Here is a 20,562-nt window from a genome sequence, read left to right as displayed (position 1 = left end):
GAAAACTAAAAACAGTTGCTCTCATAAAGAACTCACTCTGAAAGTTCTCACAGTTTTAACAATACTTGAGCTTCAATACAGGATGTTTTCCAGAAAGAAAATAAATTTTCAAAAAGGATTAATTTTTACCTCATGGGACTTAACTCCCACTAAGCACATATTAGTATATGATATGAATATGTATAATCCTGCTTTCCTCTTAACCCTCCCCCCCTCTCCACCCCCAAAAAGCAGGAACAGTTCTAGTTTCAGAATGTTTCTTTGCAAGCATGCCTCAGGTATTTGATAAAGGAATGAGTGATTTACGAATACTGCTATGGCACATCAAAAAACTGTGTCACAGCTCACATTAAAGCAACAACAAAGTGTTCCAAGACAGATGCAATCAATTTCATGAACACATCCCTAGATTCGTAAAGCCCCAAAGCACATAAATATTCTATACAAAACTTTTGGAGTTCTGATCTGTTTACACATCGGCCTTTCCACATGGAGCCCTCCTGCTGATCACCACCAACCACAAGGAACTTGTGACAAACATCTGTTATCTTAAACGTATGTTAAAGTCTTGCATCATAATTCCTCATTTGCTGGAGTAAACTAGCTCTTGTAAACTTCATCATAGCCTTGGCTCACCCTGGGGTACAGAGGACTGATCCAAAATAGGTCATGCTTTATTTCAACCATATTTTCCCTCTCTCTGTGCTATAAGCTTGGCAGTTACCTGCCTTCAGAGACCTATCAGATCTAAAAACAGAGTTAGATAGGCCTTGCCATTGACTTGAACTACTGCTCATGCAAGTACTGAAATGCAACACAAGATGTGATCAGTTAATCAAGGAGGTAAGCTGAGCTCAGTGGTGCTAGGCAAAGGGTTATTTACTGTATCACAAGACAGCATTAGTCCTTATCTCCAAAGTCTGCCCAGCTGACTCTAGAGCTATAGCATCACAGTACCACATCTTACTGAGATCATCAAATTCAAAAGAATAAGAACACTCAGAAGACTAACACAACATTTGGCTTTCTTTCTGATCCACACACAGAAAACATCGCCGATAAAGTTTCTTTTCGTACAAAGGCTGAAAGACCCACATACACAAAACCAAACCCCCTACATACCAATTTAAAGTCCTGGGAATCTATTCTCTTACATCCCAACCCCAAGTCTATCGGAGAAAGCAAAGACTTCGTAAATCAAGTCATACGACTCTGCCTCAGCCATTCCCCAGATGAACACAACGGTTCATTGTTAGTCAGCAACTACGAACATTCACCTCAAAAGTTCAAGAGGAGGAGTTTAGCAGGGCTGATTTGGAAAGGCTGCATTTCATTCTTCCGAGAGTTAAAGTATTTCCCCATATTTCATTTATTAGTAAAATAAAATACATATTTTTATGTAGATATATTTATATATCAACATAATCAAATTCTTCTAATGAAGGAAAGGACCAGATATGATCATAAAACAAATACAGCAGAAGCACTGCTAGAAGCAGGAACCAAGCTACAGTCCACCTAGAAGAAATTCATACTTTGGCAGGATCATGTCAACACAGACAGACATCTAGGCAGTAAGAGAACTGTTTTTCAAGAGAAAAACTGGAGATGCTGAGAGCGCTCAGCACCCTTCTTCCAGTATGCATGTCTAATATAAAAATTCATCATTTAAGACTGCCTGGAATAACAGTTTCTGAACTATCCACATGCTAGGGACAAAGATTGTTCACCTCCCACCTTTCTCTCCTAAGACACTAACACTTCCTCCTCAACACGGACCTTGCTGCCCTCCTTCCCCTCTCCTGTTTCCACATTTGGCTATGTCAAAGTCTGTTTATTCATAGGCTGATGAAGCACTACAATTTTAACCAATGGAGAATGTCACAGCTCTGAGCCAGGAACCTGTCTAAGAGCACAAGAAACTTCAACAACTTAATTTCTGAGTGCAAATTAGAAAGATGGCTTAAAAGCTTGGGCTTAAGCTTTTCTATCAGAGAAGCTCTTTTCTTCTGTGAAAGTGATTCTGCACAGAATCACAGAGCATTTTCTGGTTTGTTTCTAAAGTGAGACTCAATGGCAGTTCCAAGTCTTCCTCTCAAAAGTATTTGTTCTTTACATTTTACTTAACTGTAAACGGATAAATCTCATGAAGTATACTTAGGTTTGAGAGCTGCAGAATTTGCCAGTTTCCAGAGCACACTCTGTCCCCACTTTTGTTCCAGTATTACAATACCGATTAGTCAACTATCAGGAGTTCAAAGAAAAAGCCTTCCAATTTTGCCATTTTGTGTGAAGTATTGTTTTTCTTCTGAGTAAAGCTGAAATTAAATATGGCTGCTATTCACACTTGCCAGTAGTAATAACACAACAAGCTGGGACTCAATGACATCAGTGATGCACACATTTGGGAAGCATGTTTCAAGTTGAAGAACTACAAGATTACCAGGAAAAAACCACACCCTAAAAGATATTTTGTGCTGCCCTAGTGAGATTAGGCATTCACGTTCTCGGAGGTGTATGCCACAAGTAAACTTACTCAAACAGAAGGTCTCATTGAAGCCTGTAAGTTATAGTGATGCAAACAGAACCAGAACAGTACATTGCTACGTGTTTTCACACCAGGTAGGGACTTTTTTTTGTCTTTTCCCTTTGAGAGACTCTGGACATCTTTGAAGTTTGCTAGTCTCACAAACAGAGACCAGACTTTAAGATGTAAGGGTTCATAAGAATGCATACAGGAAACATTTCCTTTTTGTTCTTAAGGACTGTTTTGAAAATAGATCTTAAGGCAGTTTTGTTCTAACTACTTCCCTCAAGCATTTTTCAGTATATACACCACTGATAACTTTGATCAGCCCCTTTGTATTCTCTTCCCCACACTTCTTCCCAGTTGGATTACAGTGAATGCATGTAATGTTTTCTCTTTTGAAGCAACTGTCATGTTTTTGCCATGTTTTTGTTGGCTCTTACTGGTTTACTAGGGCCGCTACACAATTTGACTCAGTTGTTGACTCAGAGAGAAAACAGCTTCCTATTAAAAAAATTAACACTTCTGAAGCTGGTTGTCTGTTCTACAAGTTCCACGTTGGGAATCTTGTTAAATATTCATGAAGAATAACTGACATTGGTTTTTTTTTTTACAAGCAATTCAAAACAAACACGCATGCTGTACAGTTGTTCTGCATTTCTGAAAACCTCAGATGTCTCAACCGATAGTTTTTATTTCATTTTGGATGCCAACCAAATTAGTTAAAAGTGAAAAATGTTACATAGGCTAAAAATTGACAGCGAGTTTTACAATGCAGTGCTGGAGTTCTGATCTCCAAATGAAATCCACCTTGGAAAGCATTCTTACTTGCTGTAGTCCAGAACAGGCTCTCCAATATTAAAGAATCAGACTTCAAAACCAGATGCAAATGCAAAAATCTCATTTCTACTTCAGTTTTCAGAAGGACTTGCAGCATTAAGAAGACTGTCTTTTCTTAGGGTCGATATTCCTCTGAGACAGTTTTTGTCCTTACTCCTAAGCAGGCAACAGCCAGCAGACATCAGCCAGGCTCTGGATAAACTGATGAGACATTTCCTGAAATCAGAGTATGTCATGTGGACATTTGTCCAGCAGTTAGGGCAGACAGATAAATATGATTTGGAGTATGGAAATAAAATATAGAATGACTAGAAAATCCAAATATTCTAATTCAGTGGAACAGATCTTCTCTCCTTATGAATGATCTCAAACACTTCTGCCCTTATCTGATGGGGGCTTTCTACTGTTGGGGTTTTTTGGGGGTTTTCTAAATTTTTTGCAAGAACTCTGTAGCAAGGTTATTTACCAATAAGTCTTATATTTATTACTCCCCAATATGCAATCTAGCAGCATCTGCCGTTCAGAGGAAGAAGAGACCCAGATTAAACTTCTAAGAAGCTCTTTTACAAACTTTTTCAATAAAACCCACTGGTTGCTAGAAGAAAACTAGACCATAGATTTGGGGAAAGTCTAAGGAACACCAAGGGTTCTCCCCACCTCAAGCTGAAACAGGATCTGACAGCCTAGAGTGACATATCACTTTTTAGTTTCAATTAACTGCATGTGGGAGCAAAGACAATAGTAAAAAAAGCACTGACCTTATATTATCAGCTGATCTTTGACACATGGTTCCCTGAAATTGTCTAACACTACTGTACTGGTCTGCCCCATAAGTACTATTGGATGTCTGAGGATTGTTCAAGCTAGAGAAGAAAAGGCACAGGACAAATCTCATCAATCTATATAAACACCTGAAGGGAGGGTGCAAAGACAACTGAGCCAGGCTCTTCTCAGTGGTGCCCAGTGGCAGGACAGGCTCAAGCTAACAAGACAGGAAATTTCCTCTGAACATCATGGAACACTTTTTCACTGTGAGGGTGACCAAGCACTGGCACAGGTTGCCCAGAGAGGTTGTAGACTCTTTATCCTTGGAGGCACTCAAAAGCCATTGCATGGTTCTGAGCAATGGTCTCAGCTCCAGGTGGCCCTGCCTGTGCAGGGGGAGTGGACCAGAGGAGCTCCAGAGGTCCCTTCCAACCTCAACCATTTCCACTTCATTATTCTGGGAGATTAGACTTTGGGCCTTAGCCCAAAATGCGGCTTCAGAGCTGGAGGAGATACAGGTCAGACAAAACTAGATTTCTGCTATCCATAGACACAGATGCAACTGTCTAAGGTTTCAAGCTGTCTGAAAGGCTCAGCCAGCTCATTTTAAACTCAATTCGATTTGTCTGACCTTGCAGCAAGAGGTTTCACTGGAACAACAGAAAATCCAATTTGGATGCATAGCACAGAATACATCCACAATTAAGAGTCTTGTAAACATTTCCAGAAAGGTATAAACTACTGACATATATGGGTTACCACATTACCTAGAGGAACTATACTATTATCTTGACAATTTAAGATTATTCCCCACCACAATGATAAAATCCCCATGTATGACTATGCCCTATTAGTTTATTTATGTCTATCAGGTCAAACCCTCCAAATTCCTGCAGATGCTCTTCTGCTACAGTAGACCTGGACAAGGCCTAGAGGCTGATGCTCTGGCCAATTACACTGAAAATTTCCAGACAAGACAAGAGCAGTTTTGATCTCCCTACCCCTTTCTCCCACCATAGTTCCTGACTCAAAAAAAGGGACCTGCAATAGCAACACTATTATATTTTAGGATTAACAAGAAGCTCTATTTCTACTCAAAGGTCAAATAACATACCTGAACATGATTTTGTTGTGGAAGCAGTGTAGCTTTGGCAGCACAAAACCCTTTGAAGCAGATGAAAAAGTTTACAAACTACTTCTATGCTAAAAAGTACCCGTACATTAAGAATGCACAATGCAGACCTCCTCTTCAAACAGGTATTCTTTAAAGCCGTTCTCAAAATCTCCTAGTGTACCTATGGATCCAACAGTTATTGCATTGATGTCCAACTTTTAACATTAATAATGTAGCAGCAACAGGCATGAGAGGAGGGGAAACATTCCTATTTAAAACCACTGAGCCCACATTTACCTTACACATGGCTTAACATGAAGCTATGCAAGCAAAGTAAGCACATCACAGGTGTCACTCCCAAAGATGAGATATTCCGATGAGGGCTATGCTTAGAAAGTTGGACATCAATTATAATGGACTCTTCAGAATATTCACAACAGATGGATACACTTTATTTGTAAGAGGGCCTCTATCTGACCACTTCTCTGCAGCAACATTCAATTCACTATAAACGGAGTGTACTCGGTTTTTTGTGTGCTTATCAACTATCCTAATAGGACAGCATAGGCCTGCATTTCCCATTTATATATAACACCGAACACATTTATTTTTAAAGTATATTATTGATGCATTTAAAGGAGAGTGATGCTAAGAACAATATAAGCACTACGGAGAAAGAGTTTACTAACATTCCTTTATGACCAGGCCTGATATATACATTCAAGAAAAACTGCAACACCAGTGATTTATTTTCAGTACATGAATACTTTCCAAACACAGCCCACTTACCAATTCTAGTGATAACCTCAGTGACTCAGCAGTCAGCATCATACTAGGGCATTTCTTTACTGGACAGAACAACAAGCCGAGATAACACACTTCTGAATATTGATATTAAAACAAAAAAAGCTTTCAAATTCATTGGCTGTCTTGGGGGTGGAGAGAGGAGAGAAAGAGGCCAACAAGTACACACTCGGTAATGAGATTAAAAAACAGACAAGAGGTCAAATTTCACAATTGCTTACCTCTGTTATAAAAATGGTATCAGCTCTGATGAGTCACAGAATAAAAAAAAAGTTCAAAAAGCAATTGTAGTTTGCAATACTATGATTGTGGCCAGGTAAAGTTAAAGAACACAACAGACAACACACCCTTCCACAAGCACTAGTACTGTCTAAATGGGAAATCACCAATTTTATTCTTCATAGCTGGAAGGCCCCTATATTTCATGGAATCAGAAGTTACTAAAATAAATCAACTAAAAACACAACAAAGAAAAGCAGAAAAGGAAGTTTAGATTCAGTCAAACTCCTTTATTCAAGGAAAGGCTACACAATTGCACATGGACAGCTCACTAGCCCGTAAGGCAAGAGATCTGATATCACTGATGTTTAAGGAAGCCAAATAAAACATACCAAAATCCCACCACATGAAAAATTTAAGATGATTTGACAACTGTTAAGTGACACAAAACCTTAAGTTACTTACGCTACTCAGGGACACTGTCTTTAAAACAACTTCACACAAAATACACGCATAATGAAGCATTAAATATCTCCCTCAAAAGAATGTGTCAATATCCAGTATTGACAGGCTACATGAAGTTTATTGTTCATATTTATAGAAATTATTTTTTTAATTATTATTCTAGGAAACTAGCTTTTATCAGCTTTACACAGAAAAAAATGGCATATTTTTATACATTAATTTTTATAAATTAAGGAAAGAAAGGTCAAGAAGGATAATGCATCTCCAGAGAATTAGCAAATGTGTGTGACTGCAGTTACCCAATTCAGTGTTCTGATGTTTCATGCAGCTGAGACACAAAACCAGACCACTCAGCCAGACTGCCACTCCAGCCAATTATCTCACACACTTGCACGCAAAATCCCAGTAAACAAAGTTAACAAGTATGGTGCTATGCATAGAGGTTCAGCCTTAAATCCTGTTTTTTTTACCGCTTCTCTTTTTTCCTGAAAGGTTACCAGTCCTTAGCTGACAGTACACTGGCGGGCTGGGAGCTAACAACTTCTAGGAGTCTGCTATTCATCTGTTCTTCCAAAGCACATCAAATACAAATTAAGCCAGAACACTGAAAAGAAGCTGACCAGCTTTACATGCCATTTTCACATCACAATGACATAAGAAGAATAAAAGCATGCACCCTTCTCACTCCAGTTTGTTTTCAAAGTATGAAGAAGAGGAAACCAAACAATATTCTCATAGCACTAAGCAGTGAAAACACTGAAAGAAAATATTCATGTTATATATATAATATATATATAAAATATATATATTTCTTTTTCTGTTCTTCTCTATCAACTTAGAGAAAAGAGCACCATTTTGCAAATACATTCATAGAAAAAGGAATTCCTAATTCTTATTTGAGAAGTTTACTCTATCAAATACTATTCCATTAAAGATTGCTGCTTGTTTTTTTCCCCCTGAAGCCTCAGCTAAGACTGTTTTCTCCATGTTTTTGCATTAAAAATTAAATACTCAAATAAGTCGTAGACTAGACCTTAGAAGTAAACCTCAGACCAGGAGCTGCAGAAGCACAGTAAGGAGGAGTCTCATTTCAAACTAATATGTTTTTACACCGCCTTTCCCCAGAGGCCCATGAATGGATTCCAAGTTAGTTTACAAGGCTGCTTAACAACAGCCGCCAACAAAACACACATCTACAGGCCAAGCTCTGAAAAAGCATTAACCCACTATGGAAAGTGCAAGAACAGATTATCAGTGTGCTTTGAGTTGAGTAACACAGTCCAGAGCGGAGAATGTCTTGAGTCAAGTTGTGTGACCAGCTTCCACACAGGCCCTTGGAGTTACAAGTGAGCAACCGTCTCCCTGTCCCTACAAGTCAGTATGTCCCTTTGCCAATACAACCTATAGCCAGCTGCAAAGAAAAAGGTTAACTTTGAAGAGCATAATCTTGATGAAAACAAACAAACAAGACCAAACAAACAAACAAAAATCAACCCAAACAGACAAAAAAATCAAACCAATCAAGAATCAAAACAATCAGAACAAACAAAACATTTCCAGAGTTGGGACCCTGCTATAAGACAAAGACCAGCAGCATTCATCTTTTACCCTATGCTAACATCCAGGTGCCCTTCTATGAGCCAAAACCATCTGCCATACAGAAGACTTTCCTATATGGCACCTGACCAAGGATCTTATCAACTGCTTCAAACCTCAAGCGTTCTGTCAACACACATACTGCCCTTTTATAAAAGAAGAGCAGTAATATTTACTTATCTTCTCCCTGAATGGAAACTCAGTATTTATTATTTTAACAAGCTTCTGTCTGGGTTGCTGCTTAGCTTCACTGCCCACTCTGGTGACCTATTGAGTCTTAGCTGCTCTAGGAAAACCTCAGAAGAAAAAGTTAGCTATGTTCTTTAAATCCCCTATCTCTTGGATAGTTTGGACTCACTAAACTCCTTCATTTACATACTATTACTATTGGTAAGGATGTTGCCTTCACAGACCTGTAGCTAGTTTCCATCTGCAAAGCTGTAGTACAATGGTGGGAAAAAATGCTTCCAGAGGAAGAGCACTATGCCACCCACAAACATTTCGCTATCGAGTTCTTCCAACTTTAGTATCTTCTCTATAAAGCTTTAGCACAGATGAAAGACACGTGCACTTACAGCACCCAAAAATTAGTACAGCAAGAATCATCAAGGTATGACTAGAACCACCAGCATTCTAGCAGGAGAAACAACCTTCCGAATGCCTTTCCTGCTGGTAGGTTTGTTCTCTTACATGCCATGCCCATACAACATTCCACAACATGTTATATATCCCATGCTCCTCTGTAAAAGGAAAAAATACCGGTCTTCACCTGGGCACCTCTTGATGACAGAGAACCTTCCAATGAACTTGTTACTTTCCACCAAGATTCAAGCTGCAGGAGGTACTTCTAATACACTTCTACTCATTTGGAGGAGAGGGGGAGAAAGACGATCAAGACAGTTACAGACTCATACAGTGAATAAAGGTTTTTGTGATGCAGACACACCTCGAGTCTCTCAACACCGAATACCACTTGTGTCCACTGCGATTATCAACTGTCTGAAAACTACTCTCCTCCTTTCCCCAACTTGATAACCTGAACAGCATTTCAGTGGTTCTGGGCATTGCCTACAGGCCTTGACACACTGAGGTTTTGCCTTGATTTCCACTACTTTCATCAAGAGCTGCAAAACAGAATGGACAATATAATTCCTCCACTGACTGAAAGGAATAAAAAAAAAATAAATAAAAAATAGAGCTTTCACCTGTTTCTAAACACAAGGAGAAAGAGCAGAGAAACACAGGCACTGGTTTTAGCACCTGAGGGACTAAGGACTCCACTGTTTTAGGTCTAGTACAAGAGTCAACCAAGAGATGATCCCCTCCCCACATCTAACTCAGAAATCGTATAGTTAACCTCTCTTTTAGCTTCTCCAATTTTGAGTCCGTCACCACCTCTTCATCTCTCCCTCCCACACACCAAAGGCTTGCAAGACTTTATAGAGATTAATGTAGCTGATGATACTGCCAGGTGGCAGAAAAGAACTGCTGATGGATGCCAGGACTTCTCTAGACACATTTGCTCAGGGTGCCCTTATCAGCAGTTCTCCCATGACTGCAGTGTCTCATCATTGCTCCCCTCACTTGCATCCCCACAAGGAAACAGATAATAAAAAGCCTCATTAAGGAGTCATCTGGGCATAGCCTACAGGCTTTTTCTTCATTCACAATATAGTAAGGTAGTAACTAGGTTTAAGTTATAACAGCCGTGCTTCTATGTGTCTCCCAGATGAAAATCAGATATATATTAAAGACAACTATTTGTTTATCAAAGAGCACGCATGCATTCACAAGAACACAGAGACATATTTAACCCTCGCACATTCCATTACGTTTCCAAGAAATATGAAATAAACTAAGGCGGTACACTGAACTTCCAGAGTTTAATACGTGCTAGCTGAACTATGTCCACTTTCTTTATTTACAGTATGTCAATTAAACATACAAGAGAGAGAGCATTATGCCACAGCAAAGATAACCAAGTTCAAGGACTACGACCCACCGTATTTTGATCTGAAATGTTTATGTAAAAATAACAAGCTTAATTTGTCGTGACAAATTCTTCATAGCTAAATATACAACTCTTTAATGAAAAAAATGAAGAAACCTTTTCGGAATCCCTTATCAGATAACATTTATCATCAGCTTGTAAAAAATTCCTTTTTAAAACAAACTAGAAAGAATGACAAATTTGCAAAGGCTGAAGATCCAAAGCCACAAACAGACTACAAACAAAGTCATCTTACAACTGCTATTTGTTATAAACTCATGCAATATGAGCTCTTTAATTTACTGTTAAATATAACCCTTGCTGGTAAAAGTGAAACTTAAGAGTCAAGATACTCATCAGCACACTTTATCTAGCACCGGTTAGTGAAGAAACAAGGTAAAAAACCAGAAAAAAATTATACCTTTCCTATCGATTTCACACACCTTCAGTACGTGTAGCTCAAGTACTAGAGATGAATTTTAAACTCACTCAGAAAATCTAGCAGAGAAAATAGCATGCAAAGAACCTTAAGTTAAACTCCTACAACTATATAAAAATAACTTAGAATATAGAAAACATTAGAAGCAAACTGCTTTAGGAACGGAGGTTCTGATATTTGCTAGAAATAGTCCAAGAGAAGTCCTGCTTTGAAACAATACTTACTAACCTTGTGCCCAAAGTCACTGCAGAAAACGTTTCAAGTTGTGCAGGCTCCGGCACCAGCGCCTCGGTAAATACTCAGACTAAAGCAACCAAGTTACCTTCGGTTTTCCCCTCACACGGTTTAGCTGCTTCGCAAAAAGTACTGCGCTTATCACTGCTTGACACTGATGGGTTCACCCCAATGTCAACACGGGAGCAAAGCCATCAAAACAACAGCACCCAGCCCGTCATGCACGCCACACATACCGCGGGACGGACTTCGAGAAGGAAGGCGCTACGAGGGAAGCCGGCCCGGGCTGGCAGCACAGCACCTGCCGGGCCGGCACAGCGCAGCAGGCGGCCCCTTCACCTTGCACCACCGCTCCACCACCACGAACCACCACGCCGCGGGCTCCGCGGCCGCCGCGGCGCAGGGCGGGGCGGGGCGGGGGCGGGGGAGTCGCGCCCGCCCTGCGCAGCCGGGGCGCTGCTCCGCTGCCGCCGCGTCCCGCCGGGCGGTGGGAAGGGGCGGAGAGGAAACCAACCCCGAAACGGCGGGGCGGCCACAGCCCGGCTCCCAGCCCGGCTAAAAATGGCCTGACAGCCCGAGCGCTCCCGCCCCCGCCGCGCCCCGGGGCAGGGCGCTGCCCACCGCGCACGGCGCCGCGGCTCCCGGGGCGGCCCGCACGGTGCGCGGGTGTCCGAGCCCGCCGGGGCCGCCCCGCACGGAGCCCCGCCGCAGTGGGTTATTTTGGAAGCTCCCCCACCCCCCCCGCTCCCCTCTGCGGCGTCAGAGCCGCTCCCGCCGAGTGGAGCCCGGAGGTCACGCCCTCCCCGGCACGGGCGGCGGGCAGCGCGGGGCCGGGGGACCCTCCTCCCGCAGCCCCTCCGGGACGAGTGGAACCGGCCCCGCTCCCGCAGCCGGCACCGCGCACGCCGAGCCCCGCACCGGGGGGAAGGAGAAGCAGCGGGCAGATGGAGCCTTCGGGTATCGCGCTCATGCACCATTTCTAGCGCAAGTGGAAGACGGCTGAACCTTCCTTTTTCTTTAGCGCTGCATTTGCAGTTTCATCTACAGACTGCACGATTATGCTGCGATTGACTAAATAAAGTTTTCTCTGGAGAGCCGAAAGCACGTTCACTGTGGTTATCCTTACTGAAGTTAGCAGCCTCTCCTCAGTCAATCAGTAGGTTCTGGTATGCTGACAATTTAAGTTGGAGGAGAAAAAAATTCTCCTTAAAGAGGCAAGATAAAAAGGTACCAAGCTTAAGAAAACGTTCATCCTAGAGATAACCAGATTTCATGGGACATGCACAATACAGTTGCAAGGTTATATATATTGCTTTTGCAATGGCAACAGCACTATGGTCCAGAAATCAACACTGAACAGCAAAGGGCCCTGAACAACAAAGCCAAATCCTGTGGATTTAAGAACAGTAAAGCTCAATGAACATAACTTCACAGAAAGGTGCAAGTCTTAGAAATAGATTGCAGCTGTAATTTCCCTTATAATCTTATGGCATCTTTAAAGCCTCCTATATTCTGGAATTGCAGTAGTTTGAAGTTTAAAAATACCAAGACACAAAACTCTCCAGAATCACATCATCTCCCTGTCATGACCGAGTGATTTAACTAGCTATGGTGGAAAATCAAATTCACACCTCAGCCTATTCCTCTCTGCCCAAATTTATGTGCTTCCAGATTAAAATAAGGCCCCTATTACACCTACTGAGACTCTTCAAGTTCAAGTAAGGTGAAATTACAATTTCACCATATGCTCTGCCATACTCCACTCTGAAAAGCTATTTCAGTCTGGCTTGAAGCAAGATGCCAACACAATTAAGGAATACTAACTAACACTGTACACCCACTGTTGTAACAATTTCCCCCTCATCTGCAACTGAAGCTGGCAACTCTAATATCAGACTTTTTAAAAGAAAAAACTCAATGTAAAAAAAGCAATGCTTGTTCCACTCTGCTAGAACTTGACTCAAGTAAGTCTAAAAGACTCGTGACTGGAGACAAAAGGGCTTGGAAAGGAATGAAAAAAAAATCTTAAACCAAACCTAAACAATGGAGCCAGTGTTTGCAGCTCACTGTTAAATAACTGGAAGACTAACAGCACCAACACAAACCTCATTTCGAAACACAGCTTACTGATGACAACAAGAGCCTAACCAAGGGATTAGAGTTACCACAGTACACGAAGACAAATTTACTCCTTGGTACTAGGGGAACAAAAATACCAGCTCTCCTACTCCAGGAACTAATGACTTCAACACATATTCCCAAATGGAAGTGTTTACATTATGTTTAACACTATACAAGGTATTTGTCACTGGGAAAGCCAGAAGTTCAACAGATAGCGTTCACACACCCACTAAGCACATGGTCTGAAAAATAAATTCAGAAGCAATATTGTTCAACACTTCAGTTAGTAGTAAAAAAAAACCCAAACCAGAACTATTAATTTTCTCAATATTTTGACCTTCAAATTAGCAAAGCAACAGCTTTATTGAATTCAAGCATTCAGTTTGAACACCACAAGCAGTAGTCTTGTGACCAAAAATTATGTCTCTTCTGAACACCCAAATACTAAGACATCCTTTTGCAGAGAAATTTACCTGCTCTTTCTCTAGAAGCACGAGTTTTCATCCCATTCAGCATGCAAAAGGACAGCTTATCAACAATATGACATTTTATGGGTTTGTGTATTTATTTTTGTAACAGCTAAGCAGAGAACTAACCAACTACACTAAGCTATTCGACCCTTTATAGACCCACGTAGCACAATACATACCCCTTCTTGCTTCATGAATAGGTTGAGGCAGTCAGCCAGAGCCTCACATGTTTCCTGGGATACTTCAGAGACCACATCAACTTTCTGCAGGAGGGGAGAAGATATTCCTGAAAGCATAAAAATATTAGTAACATTAGAGGGACATTGAAAACTACATGATTCTTTTAATTATTTTTTCCTCCAAGTAATACAGATGTAACATTCACATTTTACAGGAAGACTGGTGCACTGCAAGATCTGTGTGAGATAAGGTCAAGCAAAAGTAGCATTGAGGCAACCTACTTTCTTTCTTTTGCATCCTTTTCCTAGTACTGGCATAAGTGGCACATGAATGGATCAAGTTTCCCTTTCAGCATGGCTCAGAAGGCAGAGGCAATAAACCATGGCAGCAAGACACTGGAAAAGGGACTAGCAGCAACAATCTCCTTTTAACCACTTTCTAGATTAAAAAGCTTCAGAGTTGCCAGGTGACAGAATTCAAATAAAAAGGATACTGCACTAATTTAATATAAGTTAAAGTGAGAAATGTAGCTTTCTTTGCCTTCTACCATGTATTATATAGAAGAGAAAAAGCTTACCACAGGGCAGCTAGAGATTTAGGTTGGGAAAAAAAATGGGGTTGTAACTACAAGCACAGTGAACAATAAAAGGGGAAGATCTTATTTTCATGGACTCATCTTATGGATAAGTAGTACAGCTTGCAGAGCAATGCCACCTCACATCCTGACTTCTATGACATTAAGGGGCTACAAGTTTAGATCCAGCAGGAAATCATGATAACCCAATCAGCTGGTAGATATTATTTAATATTTGAGTCATTCTTTGAAGTTTTGTGATGTGCAGCAACTCCTCAGAAGTCAAGCAAGCCATTCTCTCAGGAAGAGAGTATTAAAGTATCAGGATCAGTTGACACCATTTAGAAACACAGATGCTTCAAGCTGATGTCACATCAGTAAAGATTAAGAGGTCCATCATCAGTGACAGTTCCTGAATTTATTTTTCAACTTATACTGCTTCTGCAGGACAAGATACAGTATATATACACACACTAATTGTGGTCTTTGATACCAAAGCTCACTATTGACTCAAATTGAGTCTTACAGTAGCTATTAAGAACAGCTAGCACCTCTAGAAGGAGGACCAGCACAGTGAGTGCAGGAGCAGGAGACATCTTTATCTGTAATATACAAATGCATAAATCTCAAAGATAACTGGATTCAGAACAGCATGTTGAAACAGTTATGGAGAGAATTTTAAATATCACATCCCAACACAGCCATTTTTATATTACTCAAAAGTTTTTAGGGGGAGCTCTACATGGAAGGACTTCTAACTCAGAAATTTGCATTCTTCTGGAGCCATAGGATTCCAATACTTTAAAGACAGCACAACAATGTGAGAACTGGGAGAACTGCAGCAGTTGTCTCTATTAAGACCTGCAGAGGTTACACATGAACCCAGAAACAGTTCACTGACCTATCAAGTTACATTCATTGGAAGGAAAACAGGAACTTATTACTGCTATTGGCCAAGACTAGCAGTTTCTAGGAATGAGATAGTATCTGGTTTTGCTTTACTATGGGTTTTGATTGTTCAAGTTGTATGTTTCCTTTTTCAAAAAAGCTTTCTCTTTTAAAAAAGAATCTCACTTGTTCTTCAGGTGAGCAATATGGAGTCTGAGAAACTGCTCCTACATCTACCAAAGGGAATTTATCCACTTCAGAATAATTTTGCCTGAGAAGCCCAAGAATTTAAAATCTGGCATAAAATGCATGGCAAAGGTCTGTGGAATATATCCCATTATACCATGCCTCCACTTTCCTGCATAGTTTCATGATTTCACTTCACATCCTGTTTATCGTGCCTCAGCTTTCATTGCATTTCTACTCACTACAAGACAAATATTTTGAGGGAGAAGAAAAGTAGGAAAGCTAGTTCTTTGTACCTGTGAGGAGACACTTATGCTCTGCAATAAGCTACCAACTACAAACTTTGTTTTAAAAAACCTTTAAAGTGAACTTTTAAAAAAGAGTTATATTCTTACAGTGCTACTCAATAAGCACTATAGCAAAAGGCAGTTCCCCTGGATTTACAGCCACTAATAAGATTTCTTCCAATCAGCATACTCCTTAGTTGTTTCTTCAAATCTGAAATCTTAATTCTTAGCAATTCCGATAATGTTACTTTATTTGTATATTTTTCAATGAGGAAAACAGTCCTATATTTTTAAGCTCCTGAAAACTTAATTTTGGTGAAATAAAAGCATGTTTTGTTTAACAGAAAAAAAAAAAATCAGTTGCCTGGCAACAAACTGCATCTTAAAAAATAAGTTTTACCTTTTGTAGCATCCAAGGATTTAACCATTGCAAGAAAGTCTGAAATCTCTTTACTGAGTCTTAGTTGGCATGCTTGTGCTTTCTGAAAGACAACAAGGATAGCTAGTTCAGACATGCCTTGTCCTAAGGAAAGCATAAGTTTACTCTCTTAACTCTTTTAAATTTGGAGAAATTTAATTTGAAATTTTTAAATTTGGAGAGCATTAAATCTTAATGAAGATTCCCAGCCCAGAGACTGATATAAAAAAATTGAAACAAATTACTTGAAGTACCTTCAAAGACACAGAGAAGATTTATGCACATTATATCGCTGACCAGCTTTTATTTAAATTAGCATAGCAAATCAGCCCCCAAAGCTATGCACCACTTTTCCATTTTCCCATCTTGTTTATTAAAGTTTAAAAACCCAGGAAGAGCATTTTCTTGTTCTTTGAGAAACCTAAGGCCAAAATAAGCAAATTCATATGTTAACTGATGTATGGCAAGTACAGTGACATGGCAGGAACCAACCCTAAGATCATATTTCAAGCCTGCATTTGAACTTGGAGACAGTTATCATAGAATCATAGAATGACCTAGGTTGGAAGGGACCTTAAAGATCATCTACCTCCAACATGGGCAGGGGCACCTTCCATTAGACCAGGTGGCTCAAAGCCCCATCCAACCTGGTCTTGAACACTTCCAGGGATGGGGCATCCACAGCTCCTCTGGGCAAGCAGTCCCAGTGCCTCATCACCCTCACAGTAAAGAATTTCTTCCTGACATCTATACAAAATCTCTCCTCCTTTGGTTTAAAAGCGTTCCCACTTGTCCTATCACTATCTGCCCATGTAAAACATCACTTTCCTTTTATTCTTTTTTATAAGCCCCATCAAAGAATTGGAAGGCCACAATTAGGTCTCCCTGGAGCCTTTGCTTCTCCAGCTCTCAGCCTGTCTTCATAGGAGAGGTGCTCATTCCCTGTAATCATCTTTGTGGCCCTCTTCTGTACCTGCTCTAATAGGTTCACGTTTGTCTTGTGCTGAGGACCCCAGACCTGGGCACAGCACTCCAGGTGGGGCCTCATGAGGGCAGGGTAGAGGGGGTGAATCATCTTCCCTGACCTGCTGGCCACGCTCCTTTTGTTGCAGCCCAGGATGCGCTTGGTGTTTTGGGCTTTGAGTGCACAGTTCACAGTTAATCTGTTACATAATACCACCTTCTTCTGCCAGTTGCTGGGAACTGCCAGCCCCAGCTATCCTCCCACCTCTGCTCTGCCATGAGCTACTTAAGAGTTCTTGTACCAAAAGGTATGGTACATGCCACTTGGAGTTTGGTCACGTGAAGGTTTTTGTATTGCAGTGTGAACTTTCCCTTAAAATAAGAGGTTCCAGAAGTGTATATATAGCAAAAAGCAAGAATCGCAGGCTGAATGCTAGAATTACCAAAGACTAGTCATTCCCATTGCAGGTATGAACAGTCACTGTACAATGCATCTAACGTGATCTGAGGAGATAAAGGACCATTTGTAAGACACTTTGTTGCCTGTTTTATAGAGGCAGAGCTCACTGAAGGTGAACTTTCTTATCCTTCAGTCTTGGGGTCACTAACTACAGTATTCAAGGCTCCCTCTCCTGGCTGAAAGTCTAAAGCAGCTTTCTATCTTGCAGTAATTCTACCAAAACTGAAAAACTCAGCCCTGTAGCTATGATAAACATGCCATTTTATTCACACAGTCTGAACAGGAAAACATGACAATAAGCAATGCAAATGCAAGCAGCATTTATGCATCTGTGGGAAAAATCATCACCTTTAGCCAAAAGTACACTAAAGTATTTCAACACAAACAAATACTGACTACCTAGATACATGAGCCAAATAAGTACTCAGGACATACTTTCAGAGTATCCTGTAGGTCTGTAACAGATATTGCATCATCTTCATCATCACTACTCAATTGTTCTTGTGTGCAGTAATGAGTGCTATATGCAGAGTGGTCTTCTATTGCTTCCAGCCAACTCTGAAAAGGAAAAATCAGAATTAATAAACAAGAGCTGGAAAACAAGGTAGCATTAATTTTAAAGAAGAGAATTACAATCTGTCCATTTTTTGCTGTTTAGTCTATAATCATGCTAAAAGATTCAATATCTTCACTTATGTTATGAAGTCCTGATGTTAAAGATATGAAACACGCTGCTAATAATGCATTCATAGCTAGCAGTATGCAAATTATTAATTACAGAAGTTATTATATTTTAATGCCTTTGATAAAGAGTCATTATTACCTCTCTAGTTTGAGAAGGAAGGCTATTTTTAGGAATCTTGAAACGATGAACAGTGTCATCAAAACATCTGACAGAAAAGAAGCAACTGTCTGTAGATTTTACCTAAAGCGAGGTGGAGAAAACACAAAATTAGTATAATGAGTCAGAAAAAAACTGAAGAGTAAGCAAAGTAGAAAATTAGTCTTAACTTAGAAGTTTTTGCCTCAGTCTTGATACAAATAATTATAGTTTACAAATATCTTGGTCAGAAGTTTTTCAAAGTGTGCCATTACATCACAAACAAGAATATAGAGGTTCTTTACATCTAAATAATATGTTTGCATTTATTTGCGTCAGTTGATTCAGATAAAATCTCAGCAATGGTGCAAGATCACCAGGATCTTTGAGGAATTTGTACATAATGAAAAGCAAGAGTCACTTTTCATACAATATGAGTGTATATATAAGTGCAGTTTAACAGAACTTGTAGTGCCAAACTAGGACAGGTTAGTTATAAAAATACTGAAATGATTCTAAATGCATTTTCCTTAAACACTTCATCTTCCTGTGTATTATAAACAACACTTGGTCTGTTTTTCCTCTATTCACCCATTCCAAAATGGGTGAATTGGGTTCCCAGAAGCATAATGGAATGTAGGGAAGTTTTCCAAAAGCCACCTTCAGAATTGATCAGTTCAACTGAGATCAGCCTCAGTTACACAATCAGTCACAAGTAGCCAATAACAGCTAAGGAGGAACTAGAGTTTTGCTATTCTGTATCACATGCTCCAAACAGTTGCTTTGCACAACTGAGGAACCAAAGTTTCAGGATATCTTACGTTTGCTTAAATTTTCAGGACTTCAGAAAAGTAATGAAGGAGCTCTATGGCCACTTTACACATAAGAATACTTTGCTCGACAAGAACAAGCGTTTCTTTCAACAGCACAAGCTTTTTCCCCTCTTTTATAACAAAGATCAGGTTACCGATCTAGCTGAAGTTTTCATTATCCAGGTACGGAACACCATCACATAAAAACACAACTCAGTATTACAAAGCACTTCACTTCCTACCGTGCAGACAGCTTGTGTTAGATGCTTGCATCCCTGACGATGATCATTATTCACTGCATCAGCTCTTTGAAAGAAGAAGAGATTTAATAAAGTGAGGATAAGAATTATTTAAATCGCTTTTCAGAAATTTAAACACAGAACTTACTGTCTCCGATACCAGGAAAGGACTCCATGTTCTAGAACTATCCAGTAGAGTTTCCACCCAAAAAATCGTGAGCTCTAAGAAAAGAATTTAAAGAAAAAGAAGAAAAAGAAGAAAACGGTCAGATAACGTTAACAGAATACATTTAGTATTCTGTTAACAGGCAGCTCGGTGTGCAGCTGCAGTAAGAGCTGCAGGTTGGGCTCTGGGTGGCGGGAGCTCGAGGCAAGAGGCCATAAACTGGTGATAAGCCTTTGGTTAGCAAAGGGCACAGTGACCTGTGGTGCCAGGAGCCAAAGACTCAGCAGCTCAGAAGGAAGACCCCAGACTTTCCTACTAGACTGAAGGGATATAAAAGCCATGGGGTTCCTTTTTTCTGGGTTCCTCCTCGGAGACAGCAGTTTGAGCAGCTATTTTGTTCTTGCACCATGACTAAATTATTTTAAAGGATCTACATGTCTGAGACTCTGTTAGGGAAAACCTAGGGCTGAGCTGGTAAGGAAACCTTGTCTGACTGTGTGAGTGGGGCAGGTTTAGGGAGTCAAGTAGGGCACCCATCGACTCACTGGAGCCACCCACTGGGCTTCGGTCCCATCAATGAAAATCTCTGGTGGTGGAAGTGTGGCTGACAGAGCACCTCCTAAACTGACAAACTGGGAAGTTTCCTTAACACATAAAACTGACAATGATTATGAAAACATTTTAGGTTCTGCATATCTTGGCCATCACTATAACCTGAGAATACTGTACAATTACAGCGCTACTCTCCTTTTTGGAACCACCTAAAGACAAAAGTTTTGCTGAGCCTGCTATTCAGGATGAACTGAAATACTAAAATGCTGCATTTTTTGATATTGTAGGAGTTGTTGATCACCACAAAATTCTATTTTATAAAATCAAATGAGAAACAAATGATATTGAGATATCCAGTGACAACATTTTATCTTTCATAAGCTTTGGTACATAGTTCTTGTTCCTTATATGACAATCATGACTGCATATGTAG

General features: G+C 40.2%; 1 protein-coding gene across 5 annotated transcripts in view; it reads right to left on the bottom strand.

Moving 5' to 3' along the window:
• The window catches only part of OSBPL1A (oxysterol binding protein like 1A), a 75,749-nt gene that overhangs the window by 35,490 nt on the left and 19,697 nt on the right, over positions 1–20,562 (bottom strand). For 3 of the 5 annotated variants that reach the window (XM_018080914.2, XM_018080905.1, XM_018080908.1), the window contains 6 exons: positions 19,560–19,633; positions 19,415–19,478; positions 18,364–18,465; positions 17,976–18,098; positions 16,100–16,181; positions 13,764–13,870 (listed from right to left, as the gene is read on the bottom strand). In XM_018080914.2, coding sequence (XP_017936403.1) covers positions 13,764–13,870; positions 16,100–16,181; positions 17,976–18,098; positions 18,364–18,465; positions 19,415–19,478; positions 19,560–19,633 — 552 coding nt within the window. Of the gene's footprint in view, positions 1–10,987; positions 11,207–11,229; positions 11,359–13,763; positions 13,871–16,099; positions 16,182–17,975; positions 18,099–18,363; positions 18,466–19,414; positions 19,479–19,559; positions 19,634–20,562 lie in introns of those variants that run through there. The other 2 variants (XM_018080925.2, XM_018080920.3) reach the window with 2 other exon arrangements.

The sequence above is a fragment of the Manacus vitellinus genome, unplaced genomic scaffold, assembly GCF_001715985.3.
Source record: "Manacus vitellinus isolate BGI_N305 unplaced genomic scaffold, ASM171598v3 scaffold_1_pilon, whole genome shotgun sequence".
NCBI classification, from domain to species: Eukaryota; Metazoa; Chordata; class Aves; order Passeriformes; family Pipridae; genus Manacus; species Manacus vitellinus.
Note: the sequence above shows the minus strand (reverse complement) of the source record. Positions and strands in the feature narration are given on the sequence as shown.